At 34.4% G+C, this 16,791-nt stretch overlaps 1 protein-coding gene across 1 annotated transcript; it reads right to left on the bottom strand.

Moving 5' to 3' along the window:
* Positions 1-1,170: 1,170 nt before the first annotated feature.
* On the bottom strand, positions 1,171-6,906 carry LOC115975786. The gene is made up of 4 exons (XM_031096769.1): positions 6,642-6,906; positions 6,239-6,537; positions 5,557-5,630; positions 1,171-1,425 (listed from the first exon to the last, which is right to left on the bottom strand). Exons 2-4 carry the CDS (start codon positions 6,510-6,512, stop codon positions 1,402-1,404), a joined length of 372 nt encoding a protein of 123 aa, XP_030952629.1. The 5' UTR covers positions 6,513-6,537; positions 6,642-6,906; the 3' UTR covers positions 1,171-1,401.
* Positions 6,907-16,791: the final 9,885 nt, after the last annotated feature.

Raw genomic sequence — 16,791 nt, 5'->3', positions numbered from 1 at the left:
TACAGGTGGAGGGCTCAGATGTATTAGGGGAGACTATATAAAGGAAAGGAACCCCTCTAGGAAAGGGGTGGAGAAACAGAAGTAAAACTAGAGATAAGAGTGTATCAACTTGTGTGAAGAAGATAGCAAACAATATATGGACAATCCTTCCTCGGACAAGCCCGAGGAAGAGTATACTTGACTTGTGCTTCATTTCATCATATTATGAGTCATTACTTTGTTAAGTTCACGCTTGGATCTTACATAGCATTATAGTTGACTTAGAAAGCCTGCTCTCTTACAAATCAATTGTGTTGGGCCAAAAATACTGAGTTCCACTATTCTAAGTGGGCTTGAGCCATTTTTTGAGCTCTTACACAAACCTATTTATAATCTTAGATCTCTTACCCTCCTCACACCTAATGGCTATTATTGTGAGATTTTATAATCTAAAATAGCAAAGAAGAACCCAATGCGTACAAAAATCAAATTTTCCCTCTCAATAATGCCATGTTCCAAATGAAGGCAAAGCAAAAGATGGTCAATCTATGGAAATTTCTGACAAGAGGATGACCAGGAGCACATGCACTCAAAAGATGCACCACCTAATTTCATTTTTCTAGATGGAGTAAGTAAGTCCGTAGATTGATTGGTAGGAAAAAAAAATTGATTTTTGCCTTTGAATTTCTTTCAAAGCCAAATCTTGACATCAATACCCCAAATTGGGTTTCCAGCATGGAGTTTGGCAGCGAAGTGGTCGTTGGGTTTGGGTAGGAGTATGGGTATGCAGTGGTTTTGTTTGGGTATGTATGGGTCGGCTTTCGGCGTTATCTCAACTTCAAACCTAGTATTTTTTTACGTCTAATTTTGGAATTTAAAATTTTCTGTATGGCTACTGATAAATATTCAAGCATCAAACAAAAAGGAGGAATGAAGAAATTTGGTTACCATTGATTGTGTGGGAAATTTGAAGCTCTTAGATTTTCTCTCAGGCTAGGGAAAAATAGAAGAAGAAACAAAGGAGAGACAATGTTAACGGTGGTTAGTGGAGTTATTAAAAACTAGACAGGTGACAGTAATTTAGAAGGGGTACTCAAGGAAACGAATATAAGATATTGTATCTAAGTTTTGCCCTAAATGAAAACATCTGCAAAGGCTTTAGTCAAATTCCAAACCTAAATCCACAGTCAATCAAAATCCAATATAAAGCATGTAGAGTAAAATTACTCTAAATTAAACCTTACAAACCAAATTCATAAACTGTCATTTACACCTATAAATACTCATAATCATCTCTCACACACACAAAGTTTTAGTATCCAAAAACTCCAACACACCTGATAATTATTTCACACCAACACAATAAAGAAACAAGTACCTGGCTCTCATAGTCTTTTCCAAGCAATGCTTACCACTAGTTTATCAAATCATTTGTATCCATTCGTTCTGCAATGAACGTTAACGCAATGTTTAGTCATACAAGGACGGGAGTGCTTAATTTGATCATCACCTAACAATACATGTGGTGCAATAAAAATATCAACCGGTCAACTCTATATATATATCACTACAACAAATTTGACTTTTTTCAAGGGTTAAAACCCTTAAAAAAAGTATTATTTTGAGGCCCTCAAAACAAGTGCTCTAATCTATATATATATATAAAACCGAAGCTTTTGAAGCTCCCACAAATTTCCACGTCAGCACAGTATTAAAAAAAAAACATAATTCCATGTCAGCACAGTATTAAAAAAAAAAAAACTTAAAATTAAAAGCCAACTATCTCTCAAACAAAAAACCCTAAAAGTCTAAAAGCAGCCGTGCTCTCTGCCTCTCCAAGCCGTTCTCTCTGTATCCCTGATGACCATAGCCATCTCTCCCACCCATAACTGAGCCGTTACCCATCATAGCCATCACAGAATCTCCAATGTCGCAGGCCAAGTTAAGCAGGTGAGATGGTCTTAATATCATGTATCTAATCTTTCCCTTTCTCTTTCTCTTTCTCTTTCTCTTTCTAAATATTTGTTTTTTAATGTTCATTGGCTTTGCTTCTTTTTGTTGATTCCTTAACTGAATTACTGTTGTTGCTTAAGTAATATTTTGATTTTTTATTCAGTTCTTTTGCAAATACTGTTGTTGGGTATTGTTAGGGTTTTTTTTTTTTTTTTTTTTTGGGATTTAATTTTGTGAATTCTTATCTAGATTCATGTGGCTACCACTTAGAAACTTGATTTTAGTGAGTTTCTCTGTAGGCGTTGATTTGTAAGCCTTTTAATTCTTGATGCAAATTCGAAATTCATAAGGAATTTTAAATTCTGATTCTTTGGGATTGTGTATTTGAAATTTTAGTGGAAACAAAGCTATGGGTTTGAATTTTGTATGATTCATATGTCAGATATTGGGATTGGTATTGACGGTGATATTGGGTTTGAATTTTAGTGAATTTTATCGTTTTTCCGTTTTTTGTTTTCTCTTTTCCCTCTGTGAGAAGAAACCCATTGAAGGTTAAGAAGAAAGAACAGAGTAGCCTTGCACCATCGGTCTGCCAGGAAAATCACTATGGTAAATTGATTTCTTTTATTGTTCCCTTTCATTGTTTACTGTCACGCTACTGTTATTGCTCAATCTCTTCTTCACTAACATTGTTGACTTTTTGTTTTCTTCTTTTCATTTTTCTGTTTTATGCTTTCTCTTTTCTCTCTGCGAAAAGAAACCCAACGAAGGTTAAGGAGAAAGAACAGAGTAGCCTTGCACCACTGGTCTGCTAGCAAAATCACTACGGTAAATTGATTTCTTTCATTGTTCCCTTTCATTGTTTACTGTCACACTACTGTTATTGCTCAATCTATTCTTCACTTTCACACTACTGTTATTGCTCAATCTATTCTTCACTGTCACACTACTGTCTTTTTGGTTCCTTCCACTAATTTGATAGAAATATTGTTTTTCCATTGTATGTTTTGATTTAGACAACTTTAGTCAATTTTCCAAATTACACCACATTTGCTTTGGCGACATAAAAAAAATGTTAGACATTTTGGTGAGGAATAAAAAACCCATGGAAGAGTTGGGTTTCTGGCTTTAAATTATTCATGACAGAATTTGATTAGTTATGTAGTTCCATATATTTAATACTCCCCAATTTGTTTGTTCTGCCTGTTTGTTGTGTTATTTGATGCATTACAGGAGCTGTCAATTTGTCAATAGGATGTGTATTTCTGTTTTAATTTTTTTTTTTTAATAATAACAAACGTTAATAACTAAGACATTGAAATTTTGTGCACACCATGTGTTTGACAAAATGCCTTACTTACTCTTGCATTAGTTTATAGCCACTTTATGGTTTGTGACTCTTGGTTTTAGTTGCTATTGGTAATTGACTAATTTTTGTTATGTATCAATCATAAGTCATGATGATATGAAAAATGAGTAGAATTTATTTAATTCGGCAACCTACTTATTTTAAGAAAAGTGTTAATGTAATTTAAAAGTTTCACTTATTAGGCCAAGAGCAACAGCTTTTGTATTTAAATTTTTTTTTAGTGTGATTTAAAGGTGGCTTGGTGTTTTTCAATATATTATTGGAAATGAATTGTGAGTCTACAATTGTAAAGTCTCATTACATTAGAGTTTTGCTGATTTGATAGGGCATTTGTGGTGGCATTGGTATTGAACATTGAATTTTGATATTCTTCTTGAGTTTTAATTTCGTGTTCTTTTTGAGTATTTTCAGTTTAGTTGGATTTGAAGTTTCATAGGAAGGATTTTGTCTAGGCTTCAACAAAAAATGATTTCATGATAGTGGGACCAATAATTTTATTTTTGGAAGAACAGTGGGCCCTTTTTTATTTAATTTTATTAAATTTGCTTGAATTATTTGAACATTTACCTCATTTAATTTACATAGACAATTGTTTTTCTTGGGCTGAATGAATTGTTTACTCTATTAAGGTAACAACTAAGACATTATATAGCACTTACATCCATTCAAACAAACACGTAAAGCTGTACATTGAGGTCTATACAAATAAGACAAAGACAAACGACCACGTCAATTAACATCAATCACTCACACATGAACCATTCTTCTTTTTTCCTTGCTTTACCCTCTTTTTCTATTTGCTGAGATAGAGTAAATTTGTGGTTTGGTAAGAGTACTTGCAGCACACAAATGATAATTACTATAGTTCACAATCGAATGAGTTTTATTATAGCTCACAAATGAGTGTTTTTTGGAACATGCAACTCCTACTGCTAATGGTTTGAAGCCATGTCATATCTGTAATGCAATAAAGATAAATAGCAAATGAGTGTTCCCAAGTAGATCAAAGATGACTTTTGTTTATCATGTGGAACTAACAAAAATGTGAAAACCATAAATGCAGGGTTCTAAACTGATCATTAACATATTAAAGGGAACATCAATAGTTAAGGCCACCATATGCCAGTCAAGTCTTCACAGTTTTGCTTTTGTTGGAGGATTATTAGCAAGTCCACAAAATCAAGTAAAGGTAAAGGCAAAGGAATAGAAGTGAGCACACCAAATGAACATACATGGATTTGGGTGTACATGGCATATGATTTAAGAAATTGTATATTAATTGCATACATAATGCTACCTTCAGCAAAATTAATCAAATAATGTAGTATGAAGTCCCATAAAATTGTGCCACTTCTTTTCTTAGGTTATTATAAGCAAGATTCCAACCATTGCCATTGCATAATTTTTATTTTATTAATCAGTCAGATGCAAGACCCTAATTGATAGTTTAAATTTTAAAATTAAAACAAAATAACATATTCAGTGACTATTATGAAGCAATAAAGGAAGAAGATACAAAAAACACTTTAAAGTTTTTTTTTCTCAATTTATTTGAAATATTGATTAAGTAGTTCTTTAAATTTGTGTTTCATACATTTTATGGATAGTTGAGGATATTAAAGATTTAATTCTTCATTTTATTTTAAACTTAAATTTGTGTTTCATACATTTCTATTTCATTAAATTTATACACAATAGCTTTCCCGTGCATCGCACGGGTTAGCGACTAGTCTTATTTTGAGGGTCAAGAGACCCTTAAATAACCTTTTACCAAGGTTTAAAAGATTTATATTTACAACCTTTGATAAATAAGGTTATTTAAGGGGTCTCTTGACCCTCAAAATAAGATTTTATTTTATTTAAAAAAAAAAAAAAAAAACCACAATCATGCACAAAAATATAAATATATATATATATATATATATATATACACACACAAAAATTCACAATTGTTGAGATGATATACTATGATATTGATGTATAGCCATTATGGGTGCCCTCAAGTTTCTGAAAAAGAGAGAATGATACCAAAAGTTGGTTAATTTCCCAGCAAGTTTCTGAAAAAGAAACGTCATTCACCAAAAAGAAGAAAACTTCTTTGTTTGTTCTCAAAACAGACTTAAATCCGATTTAGCTTTTCTAGGATGAAACAAGATAAAGTGCAAATGTAATGTAAGTACTCTAAAATAATATTTTAATGTTATAATACATTCTGATTTAAAAATAATTGCTAAAATCAAAGTAAATGCACATACCCAAAGGGCCGTTCCATCCACACCAAGAGTTACTACAAGGTCAACTTTTGTATGCAGCAGCAAAACTTCCTTGTCTGCAATAAGAGAATAACAGATATTAACTTTAAATCCATAGGTAATATTGAAAAGAATAACCATCCCACATGAAAATTTAGTAATTAATGAGTATTAAAACCGATATTAACTTTAAATCCATGCAAAATGTTTCCACTTAACCATTGCCTAGAACAGAAGGCACTAGCATGCAATAATTCAGGGACTCAATTTGGCAACAAAAACTAGTATCATGTCAACCCTTTATTGCAACATAAGCTGACAAAGTTTGCTGCAAATCGAAACAAGCACATACATACATGCATTTATTAATACACACAGACACACACAAATGAATAGCCCTTAAACTTGGAACACAAGATTAACAGATGTGAACAACCATGACAATAATTAAATAACATTGTGAGCAAGAACATAAGTCTCATATGCAAGGTTTTAACACAGCATCAAAGAAGAAACTTTTCATTTTACTTATAAAAAAAGCATCAAAGAAGAAACCAAAGTTACAGAGTTTATAACATCTGGTCCAAATTGAAGAAACCAAAGTTCCAGAGTTTAAAACATATGATCCAAATTTAAGTTTAATCTTTGCTTAGATATAGTGACTAGCTTGAGTTGATTTTCATACCTAAGTGATCACTACTAGATTGGGCCGATTGCGAGGTGATATAACTCAACATTTGCATCATCATATTGTCATAATGTGCTCTTTGTTCTGCCATTTGACTAGCTTGTTGTTCCTCAAAATGTCTTCTTTGTTCAGCCATTTGAATAGCTTGTTGTTCGACTATGCTTTTGAGGTGCTTTTCTTCTTTCAACTCTGCCTCAGCCTCTATTCGTTTGTGTTCAGATTCTAAGCGTTTTTGTTCAAATTCTTGGAGTCGCTTCTCAAGATCATACATTCTAGATGAAGAGGAAGAGAAATATCTACCGATAGAGAGAGAGAATGAGAGAGAATACCAAAAATTGTATGGATGGTTCTACTATGTAATTTTCATAATTTCTCGGGAAAAAAACAGAGAAAGACAGACCTGTAATTGGAAAATGGGGTGGCGAAGAGTGCTCAGTTAATCAACGGCTTGCTTGTCGTCGGAGATGAGATAGTTGACCATCGCAAATCAACCCGTCAGAGATGAGATGAGCTCCGATCTTTGAGTTTCCTGAGATGAGCTCAGATCAATTTTGAGAGAATTTTTTGAGATGAGCTCCGATTTTGAGAGAATTTTCTGATTGTGGAGCCTGAACAAAAATGAGCTTTCCCTTTTGTATTTTAATTTTGGACTTTATTTCAAGAGTTGGAAACTTTGAGATATCTTCTATCAAAGGTTATGCTAGGATGCGTTGAAAAATGTTTAAATTTGGAGCTAAAATTAGCGCTGGAGTGTAAAATCTAGCCTGCCTAATTTTAATAAATTATTCCGAGGGTTGTATAGGTTTCTTTCAAGGATTTTAATGACCTTCGGAATAAAGCTAATCAAACTTAACCCCGCGCCTCAATTTTTAGTGATGGTTTCGGCCCCTTTTAGTCAACCCTTGAGAAAAGTGGGTTGAAACAAGTCAAGTTTGTTGTAGTGTATATATATTCTTTTTTAAAGTAAGTGATAGACAACTAGCTTGGGTTTTAGTAGGGACGGAGCCAAAAATTTTTGTTTGGAAGGGTCAAGTTGTGGCACTAATATATATCAAGACAACTCCCATACACATATATATACACACTTTTTTATTTGATAAGTTATATATATGCACACACCCCGCCAAAAAAAAAAAAAAAAAAAAAAACTTAGTATTTTCAATCAAAATTATATTTGATGGCGATCTTTCAGAAAATAAAATTCATTTTTACCATTTTCATGGTGAAATTTTTAAAGAGTTTCATTTTCAATACAAATCATCAACTTGTAAAAAAATCTTTCAACTAAACTAATGAAATTTTCAAAAATATGAATGATCCAAAACTTGGAGGAATAAGTTAAGCAACAAACAAATTTGAAGCTATCTTACTCTAACCCATCATTTGGCAACTAAAAAGACATTTCATGCTTAGTTTTAGTGATAAGATTTTTTTTAATGAGTTAGTAACTTTTTAATCGCCACATAACAGGTTGAAAAAAATAGATTTAAACATGTTTGGTGCCAAACTTTTTCAAATATTTAACAAATATAAGAGCATATTTTATAATAAAAAACTAGAATTGTGAAAAACAAAGTTATATCTCTATAACTATAAGACTAATTATTTTTTTAAGAGCATCATTGAATTAATTCAAATATTTGGAGGGGCCAACATTAATTTTTGTATACTAAATTTTGAAAACATTAAAATAATTATATATATTAAAAAAATCAAAATTGGGGGGGGGGATGACCCCCTCACCCTATAATAGTGTTCCGCCCTTGGGTTTTAGGCCCTAGTTGTCATAAAATTAATCAACTTTTGACCAATTAATTAATTACTTATGCTCTTGATTAAATTTATTAACATATCTAACAAGTACAAATCTTATAGACACCAGAAATGATGACCTAAGAAAACTAATGAAATTATTTTTTACACTAAAAACCCTAGAGGGGATTTCACCTAAACAATACTCAAGGCAACATATCCATTAATAGAATTGAAGTTTGTACAATAGACTTAGCTTCAAATCTACTGCTACCTTATATAGTACTTATAGACGTGACCGCACATAGCTCTGAATCCACAAACTCTTCTATTATTTGTTGTTACACACGAATTCTCCTATTCATGACTCCGAGAACTTTGTTCAAAAATTTGATCAACAACTGTGGTTAACTAATTGTAGCAACTTTGCTTTATAACTGGATCTGATGTTTGCACGTAGTCTTTAGTTATAACTTCAAAAGGGTTTGGAAAAACTCTAGATCTATGTACAAAACACTAACCTATTATGTATTCAAAAATGTGCTTGGGGTTGTATTTATATATAATTGGGATCCATCAAAACCCTAGACCAAACAGTTGAGATTCAATTCCGTCTGAGTCTTAATCTGTCGAGACTTGTAGTTTGACTAGTCGAAGTAAGTGGATTTTGACCTGTCGAGCTTATTGTGATAATGTAGTCTTCTAGCTTTATCTTTTTTGCAATATTGAGTCTTCACCTATTCTGAACTTGATTTTCTTGTTCCAATTGTATGGGTCATATATGTAAATTGGCATATCCTGAAACAAAACACATTTTTCATGTATTTGAGTCTTAGTTTCTAGTGTGTTGAAGAAGATCTTAAAAAAAGTGGTAATATTAAAGATTCAAGAACACTCAACGAACTGCAGATACCGATACATGTCGATTTATCGACATTTAATGAACCTCGATACTTGCTTGACAACTCTCGATCTATTGAGCCTCAAGTAAATTCAATTCCAAGTTCCGTTTTTGGTCCATGATGACAAGGCTTCCTAAGGATTCGTGTATTAGGGTTCCAGAGCATATAAAAGGCATGTTAATAGCTGTCATTAGAGGTACAGAGAAACACAAAGAGAAACATGCTTGATAGGAGTTGCTGCAACATTTTGTTTGATGACTTAGAGTCAAGCCTAAAGAAAAGGTAAAACAAAGCTCTTGAAAATATAATAATTAATATTTGAAATTGCACAAACTTTTTGTTTATTATGTCCCGCTGTTAATGTATCTATTAACACCATAAAATATCTTAATGGCCCACAAGGTGAGTGTATTGGTCCACAAATATTACCTTGAATTATTTCTAAGAAAGATGAAGATTCAGCAACTATCTTTTATTGTGATGGTTTGATAATTAGTTTACCTTGAGAACATGCACTACACAAATAATCACTTATTAAAAGAATCTTTTGGTTCTTTATGGGGTGTCCATAAGAGTTCTCAATGATTCTATGCATCCTTATTGACTCGGACGTCCAAGAAAATCATGCCAAAGCATAAAAATCTTTGGGTCAAGCACTTACAGTGCACTACAACATTTACTTCGATTGTTCATAATGCGGTATAATTTAACCAATAAAAGAAAATAGACAGTTTTTATAGTACGAGCTTTTGACTCAAAACCATTGAAGTAATATAAAGATCTTTCTTTTTTATTGCCTACATTTTTTATTTATTTATTTAAAGGTAAAGTAATCATGTATTCAATAATGTAGATTTAGAGATATGGAAACATAGTGGCTTATCTTTGTATGGTTTGTAGCTCCAGCTGTATAGTGTCAATTAGTTGATAGTATTCCAACAGAATGACTCCAATAGTGGAGAGGCAGTTTGCCATGATAACTTTAAGATTGAAGGGGAAAAATTGGTGCAACTGGAGGGAGAGAGAGTATGTCCAGTTGTGTGTAGAGACTGGTTAAGTTTGTCCCCTTTATCATGCACTTAAATGAATTTCCCATTGATAATGCGCTTTTAGTTATTGTGAAGCTGTGAATAGCCTTCCATGGGAAGGGCTTTTGTAAGATAGATTTGTGCCTTCCATGAGAAGGGATTTTGTAAGAAGTATTTGTGCCTTTTAGGAGAAGGGTTTTAGTATTAGAAGTTCATGCCTTCCATGAGAAGGGCTTTTAGTATGAGTTTTTGATATCTCTTGAGAAGTATAGAGATGGTAAAAGATATAGATGTTTTGCGGGATGTAGTATTTGTAATTTGTAAGATACATGAAAGTATGAGAGATGTGGAGGTTAAAGATAGTAAAGATATGAGATTATAGCAACTAGAGAAGTTATAGTGATGACTTGTGTTGCTTTCCAAGGGGAAAGATTTTGGAAGAGAAGTGAAGAGGGAGATGTAATTAGAGGATATGGGCTGCAAGATAGATGTATCTGAATATGAAGTGTGAGAGAATGAGCATAAGAAGAGTAATGGTGCTATAGTTTGACTAGCAATGTTGTTGAGATTTTTTGCTAGAGGATGATAAAGGTTTATTAGTAGTGATATAAGGGGCAGTTGTGAGCTAAGGGCTAAAGAGCTTAGTTTCTAATTTGGAAGCTAAGAACTCATAAGCTCAAAACTTCATTAAGAGTTTAAGAAGATAATTAGAGGGAGAGGGAAAATAGAGAAGTTTATGAGAGAGTTGTTCTTCTCTATTGGTGTGTTTTGGTGTGTTGATGAGGGATTCTATTTATAGCTGAGTTTAAGGGGGTACTTAGCAAAGAATCTCAACCAAAATCTGTCCCAATCAGGAATAAATCTTCAGAAAATCGATCTTGGATTTGGCCGAAAATGGTATTTCAGCTTTAAGGGGTTTTTGTAGTTTTGGTAATATTAGCTGGAGGAAAGACCAACAAAAAAAGAAAGGATTTTAGCAATAAAAAAATAGTTTCTTTGGTTGGTTTTGGTTTTTAGTCAAATAAAGAAATTCTGTAATGTTAAGGATGTTGGGTTAGCTATCATATTTGTTTTGAAAAAGCTGTCACAGCTGTCATAAGACAGCTGTTGTTTGGGGCTAAAGTAGATGAAATCACCTGAATGATGTTAAGTTGCTAGAGAGAATATTCAACATTTATTTCATGAATTTGGCTAAAAATGGTAAGATTTCTTTTAAGGATTTTTTGCAATTTTGGGTATGGCAGTTGTACGTGCAAGTTAGAATTAAGCTTATTTATGTGAGTAAAATAAGTTATCTAACAGTACATTTACATGAGAAAGCTCGAGAAGATGCAAGCTTTGACATGACACTCAAACAAGAAATAAAGAAATTCATGGTAAGACATGAAAAAGACGCACTTTTAAACAAGAAGAAGAAACTAATTAAGAAAACAACACAGGATGTACGTGGAAACCCCTAAAGAAGGGATAAAACCCATGATTTGAGCAAGAACAAAACATTCTTGCTCAGCTTAGCTTGTATTATGTATGGGAAAAGAGATCAGTTTACAATGAAGTTGCCTTTCTCTCCTACCAACTCTTTACTTTCATCTCAAAATATCTGGTTGGGTTCTTGCCCTAATAGCACAACTACATGTTCCTTTTATACTCTATGGAACATGGCTGGATACAAGGACAAGTGTCAAGTCATCATATTTTCTCTTTTGGATTTTTTCACACCTGTGATATTATCTGCTAACTAAGGGTTAAGAACTACGCCAACGTGGCACTGGGACCCGTGGGTAGGTAGCTTTGCCACTACTTAGGAGACAAGTCTTAGACATTGAGAGGGACATCAGAAGTACCTTGATTGGTACACGTGTTTCCAAGGTGACTCATGGTGCACTCAGCCAATAAAGGGTGTCCTCATAGCCTCTGACCTTAGAAGGTCACTATCTCCCTTTTTATGAGTGCTTAAGTACCATGCCAAGTGTAAATCTTACTTCCTTCCTAAGGCAGTCACGCTTTTAGCATTGACCAAGACAAAAATCTCTTAGCCATCGCCTACTCTCCCTTGCCTCATAGTTGCTTCATGTGTAAAGTCCAAATTCAACCACTTACATATTCTCTCATGCCTTAGTGGTGTTATGTACAGCAGCTGGCTGCTAGTATTGAGCATTAAATGTCTGGTAATGTCACTTTTAGCCGGGTGTCAAATGCTGAACACATTGCTAGTGTTCTGCTGAAAATGTTTCATCTTTTGGGTATTTATATTTTTGATCCAAGATTCTATTACAATACATTTTTATTAAGTGTTCTCTGATTCGTATCTAACTGTTCTGTGGTTCGTTGCAAGTCTATTCATGAGTCATGATCATGAAATGAAATTATAATCAGGGGATTGCATTTTTACATTTTGTTATTTGGAGCTTGTTATGAAAATATATCTTTTTGTTATACTCGATCCTTGCAATAAAATTTCTTCTGCTTAATATTCCAAGATAGAAGAGATATTTCCTTATCTTTTGATCTTCCATGGGAATTCTTGCCCTTGCTTTGGTAGATCCTAATGCGCTTCCCATTTCTTGAAGGTTTATCCTTCACCCATTATGACATCCACCTATCCTCCTAGACTCCATTATCACACCCACCATCCATGCCAAGCTCCATTATCATAGCTACACACCCTTAACACCTCAAAAACACATACACAATTGCCATTTTATTATACTAAGGAGAGATGATTCATTACCACCCGAACCACCCAAATTCTCTCATGCCATGTGTAGAGAGGGAAAATTTCCAAACTATCACAGGCTGACACATCATACTACCAAGTTCACAAAATACAGCCAATTACAAAGTGCCACATACTACTACTAGGTTTTGCTTTCACTACTCAAAAACCAACAGAAATTTTCCAAGTGTCATTGAAATAGAGACATAAAATGCATGCAAAAACCAATCACACATCAATGCGTATAAACGATGACATAAGTAGTCCAACACGTGTAAGCAATGACGTGAGCAATCCAGCACGTGTAAGAGATGACATAAGCGGACCAATCAGGATGTGACATGTGTCACCAATTAGACTCCCCCATGTGTCACTCACCCACTCCCAAACTCCTATAAATAGAAGTCTTCCTAAGGCATTTGAAGAGACCAAGACATCTTGTGAGAGAGGACCAAGCCATCTAGAGCACAAGCAGCATCAAAGAAGATTCAGAAGTACTGAAGCTCTGCTGGAATCAAGCCCTGAAGCCTCTAGCAACTTTAAGAACTTTGACCTCAAATGCAAGGAACATTTAAAGCAGAATCATCTAAACGACCTGCCTAGATCTCAAAGGTCACTAGAATCAAGCTCAAAAGCCTCCAGAAATCTCAACAAACCACAAATTAACGAAGTTCTACGGATTCAAGCCTCCAAAGCCCCAAAGAACTTCTGCCTTCAAATACAAAGAACATTCGAAGAGGAATAATCCAAATCATATTCCTAGATCTCAAAGTTCACTGGAACCAAGCTTAAAAGCCTCCAGAAACCTTAACAAACCACAAATCAGTGAAGCTCTAAGGATTCAAGCCTCTAAAGCCTCGAAGAACTTCCACCACAAACCTTCAAAGACGAAGAACGCACCAAGAACACGGAGAACACGTGAAGAACACAAAGAATAAAGAATTTCTAACAAGCTCATAGCCAAAAATTCATTGTAATTCTGTTTCAAGGGTCTTCGATCCCTTCCTCAACCAAATTGAAGGATATCTTGTGTTCAAATCAAAATCACATTACCATAATTCCAATCAACAAACCTTTCAAGGAGATCGAATCAGAGGATCACTCTTTTGTAATCATAGAGAATTGTATCACACATTCATCAATACAAATTTGCATTTGTGAAACCATATTTACTTGTTTGACATTATTTTGAACTGAGAAATTTAGTCGTCCACACCATGAACCACATAACACTACCACAATCCTCCCCTAACCATCCCCTAACCAACGCCTAGAACCACCCAAAATCCTGCCATCCTCTTAACCACATACCACGACCAGAACCCTTAGCCAACACCTACCATTCCCTAAATTGTCTACCACTAACTAAATCAGAGTGCGAAGCCACTACTTGAAAGCTCTACAATGGTAGATAAACACCAAACTTAGGTCTCTAAGCTTATAGCTCGTATGGAGACGTGCAATTGTAATGATTTACCTAGCTTTTAGTGGACAAGGAAAATGCCAAGTCTTTGGAGATTCTTTTGGGGAAACTCATATCCTATAAAACCTTTAACAGCTTTGTTGCCAAGGTCTCACATAGGGTTAGATCCCACAAGTGCGAGATCAACACCTATGTGAGGGGGTGGTTACATATACTTGATACATATGATACCTTTTCTTGTTGGTGAATCACACTCACCTTGACACCAAACCAAACGTCATAACATAAGGCAATGCACTGATTTTTTTTATCTTTTTATTTTACAAGAGAAGGATGTTGCAGCAAAGAAATTAAAAAATTGGACCAAAAATGATTCTCAAGACATTTGGTAGCTAGTTTGGCCAGAGTTCTGGTTTTGTTTACAAGCAATCCAAGAAATGCTTGAATTGTGATTTGGAAAATAGCTGAGCATTCTTGAGGTCTTCAATTGGTGTAGAGGATCTCCATGGTGGTTTCCTTTTTTGTTTCCAAATTTGTTCTATTTCCTTGCTTCTTACCAGCACGAAGATTCTCCTGAAACCCAACTCTTTTTCCTTCAAAACAGACTCATTGGCAGCTACAAATCTGGGCACTTAGCAATTCATAGATTTGGTGCTATAGTAAGTTAGTAACCCATAAAATGCTTTTTCCCCTCTCTGGATTTGTTTTCAAAGTCTATGCCAGTTCTCTTGTTTTGTTTTCTCCATGCTCCATCTACTTTGATTAAATTCTGCCAGTCCTCCACGTAGGGCTTCGTGTGGTCTATTATTCTCCTTTCTCTGTCTTTGGTTTATGCAATACCTGTCAACCAAAGCTTAGATGTTAGTGAGGTTTCATAGGGATTTGGTTGTTTGCCCTCATAAATGACTTGGTTCCTGTGGAGCCATAAGTCCATTAGGTTGTGAAAAGCACTTGCACTGTGTGGTTTAGTGTCTCAAGTTTGTTTGCTCATCATCCAGTGAATTAGCCTTCTCTTTAGATTTGAACGTTGTAGTTCCAAGATTCTGATGGTTAGTTTTGAACCTAGCAATATGGCTCTTGAAAAAGCTATTGTCTCATCTTCTTACAGAGAGCAAAGAGTTGTGCACTGGAGGCCCTCTTTTTGCCAGGAAAGCTTGACAATTGACATGGATGGCAACATGGAAAAGCTTCTAAATGAAAGTGATAATCTTCAGAGGTAGTTTGGTTTTCCATAGCAAGTTCCAAATCTCTTTGGGGATAGTTGATTGTCTGTACTCTCTGGGACTAGAATCCTGGCGTAACAACTGGTAAGCCCTCTTTACTTGGTATGCACGTTTGTTTGAATAGGGTATTGGTAGTTTTGGTGAGCGGGAAGGACATAATTTTTTCACTGTGGAAGGGGTTGTAAAGCTTTTTAACCAACTCCGCCTTCCATCTTAAATCAGTATGGTTAATCAAGTCAGACACTTTTGTGACTTGGTGGAGAGCAAAGGGCATCAGGTTTGGGAGGTAACCAGGTTGGGTGGTTTAAGGGGATGTCACAGTAACAACCAGGACATACTTTCCATTCTCCTTAGTGGAGTAGAGGGGGTTCGGTGTCTAGGATGTTTTTCTAGATCCACGAGTGGCGATTTTTGGGTTTACATTTAAATAAGTCACTTAAAGGAAATTATTTTGTCATGAGAGTAAGGGCATTTCGATTTAGGTAAATACAAAAAAAAAAAAAAAAAAAAAAAAAAAAAAAAAAAAAAAAATCATGAAAGTCCCAGTTAGCAACCATTTAGTCTTAACTAAACTATCAACATATACAAAGACAGATAATCAACTAACTTCATTAAATTTTGGTATTTAATCATTCAAATTTTCAAACCAACTCAACTTTACTTTCAAAAAAGGCATTACGCACTATCAACCAAACATTAAATAAAGTAAGACAAGTTAGACACCAACAAATAAGATACAATAGAACTATTTCTATTATTCTATAAAACTATATCTATCAGGTATTTTGCACTACCAATATACATTTAATATTCATTAGTTATTATCAAAAATGAGCTAGAGAGAGATATTCTCTTTTCAGAGACTTAAGTAAAGTTGTTCTTTTTTGCTTTTGTTTAAAAAAAATCTCAAAGTCTCAGTGCCCTCATTAGCTTAGAGAGAGAGAGAGAGAGAGAGAGAGAGAGAGAGAGAGGCCAATTTGGGTGGCCGGTGGCAGTGCGACGAGAGAAGCAAATTTGATGATGGAGATTCAAGTTTTGACGGACGGAGTTAAGAGCATCTTATTGCCTCAATTTAGTCAGAGTTGGGAGCATCTACATAACTATGTTCTAAAACTTTGACTATAGTACAAAGATATATTTTGAATAACAAAAAAATTGTAGTTTTGTATTTTGTTCTTGGTAATACACAATTATAGTGATTTATTCTTTTGAATGCGTGGTGTAAATGAGACTCAAGAGGAGGGGAGAAGATAATTAAACTAATTAAGTACCTCTGCTATTTCCTTGGGTTTCCCTTGCTTCACTAGAGTTGAGCCTCAATTTTGTGACTTTATTTTAATATGAATGGTTACTATATATGTAAATAAATTTGCTCTCTCTCTCTCTCTCTCTCTCTCTCTCTCTCTCTCTCACATATTTGCATTTTATATGGACATGCATGTTGTCCATTATTTGATGTGCCTTGTGCTGATAGAAACTGTGCTAAATTTTAAAGCAGAATCTTTG

The sequence above is a fragment of the Quercus lobata genome, chromosome 2 (genome assembly GCF_001633185.2).
Source record: "Quercus lobata isolate SW786 chromosome 2, ValleyOak3.0 Primary Assembly, whole genome shotgun sequence".
In the NCBI taxonomy this organism is placed as follows: Eukaryota; Viridiplantae; Streptophyta; class Magnoliopsida; order Fagales; family Fagaceae; genus Quercus; species Quercus lobata.
This window is presented reverse-complemented; position numbering and strand designations above follow the sequence as displayed.

Excerpts from the sequence above, each read along its gene's own strand:
- LOC115975786 (XM_031096769.1), bottom strand. The coding sequence starts at position 6,512 with ATGTATGATCTTGAGAAGCGACTCCAAGAATTTGAACAAAAACGCTTA. Across the intron at positions 5,631-6,238 it reads ATCTAGTAGTGATCACTTAG|ACAAGGAAGTTTTGCTGCTG; the intron begins GTATGAAAATCA and ends CTCTTATTGCAG. Across the intron at positions 1,426-5,556 it reads TGGATGGAACGGCCCTTTGG|AACGAATGGATACAAATGAT; the intron begins GTATGTGCATTT and ends CGTTCATTGCAG.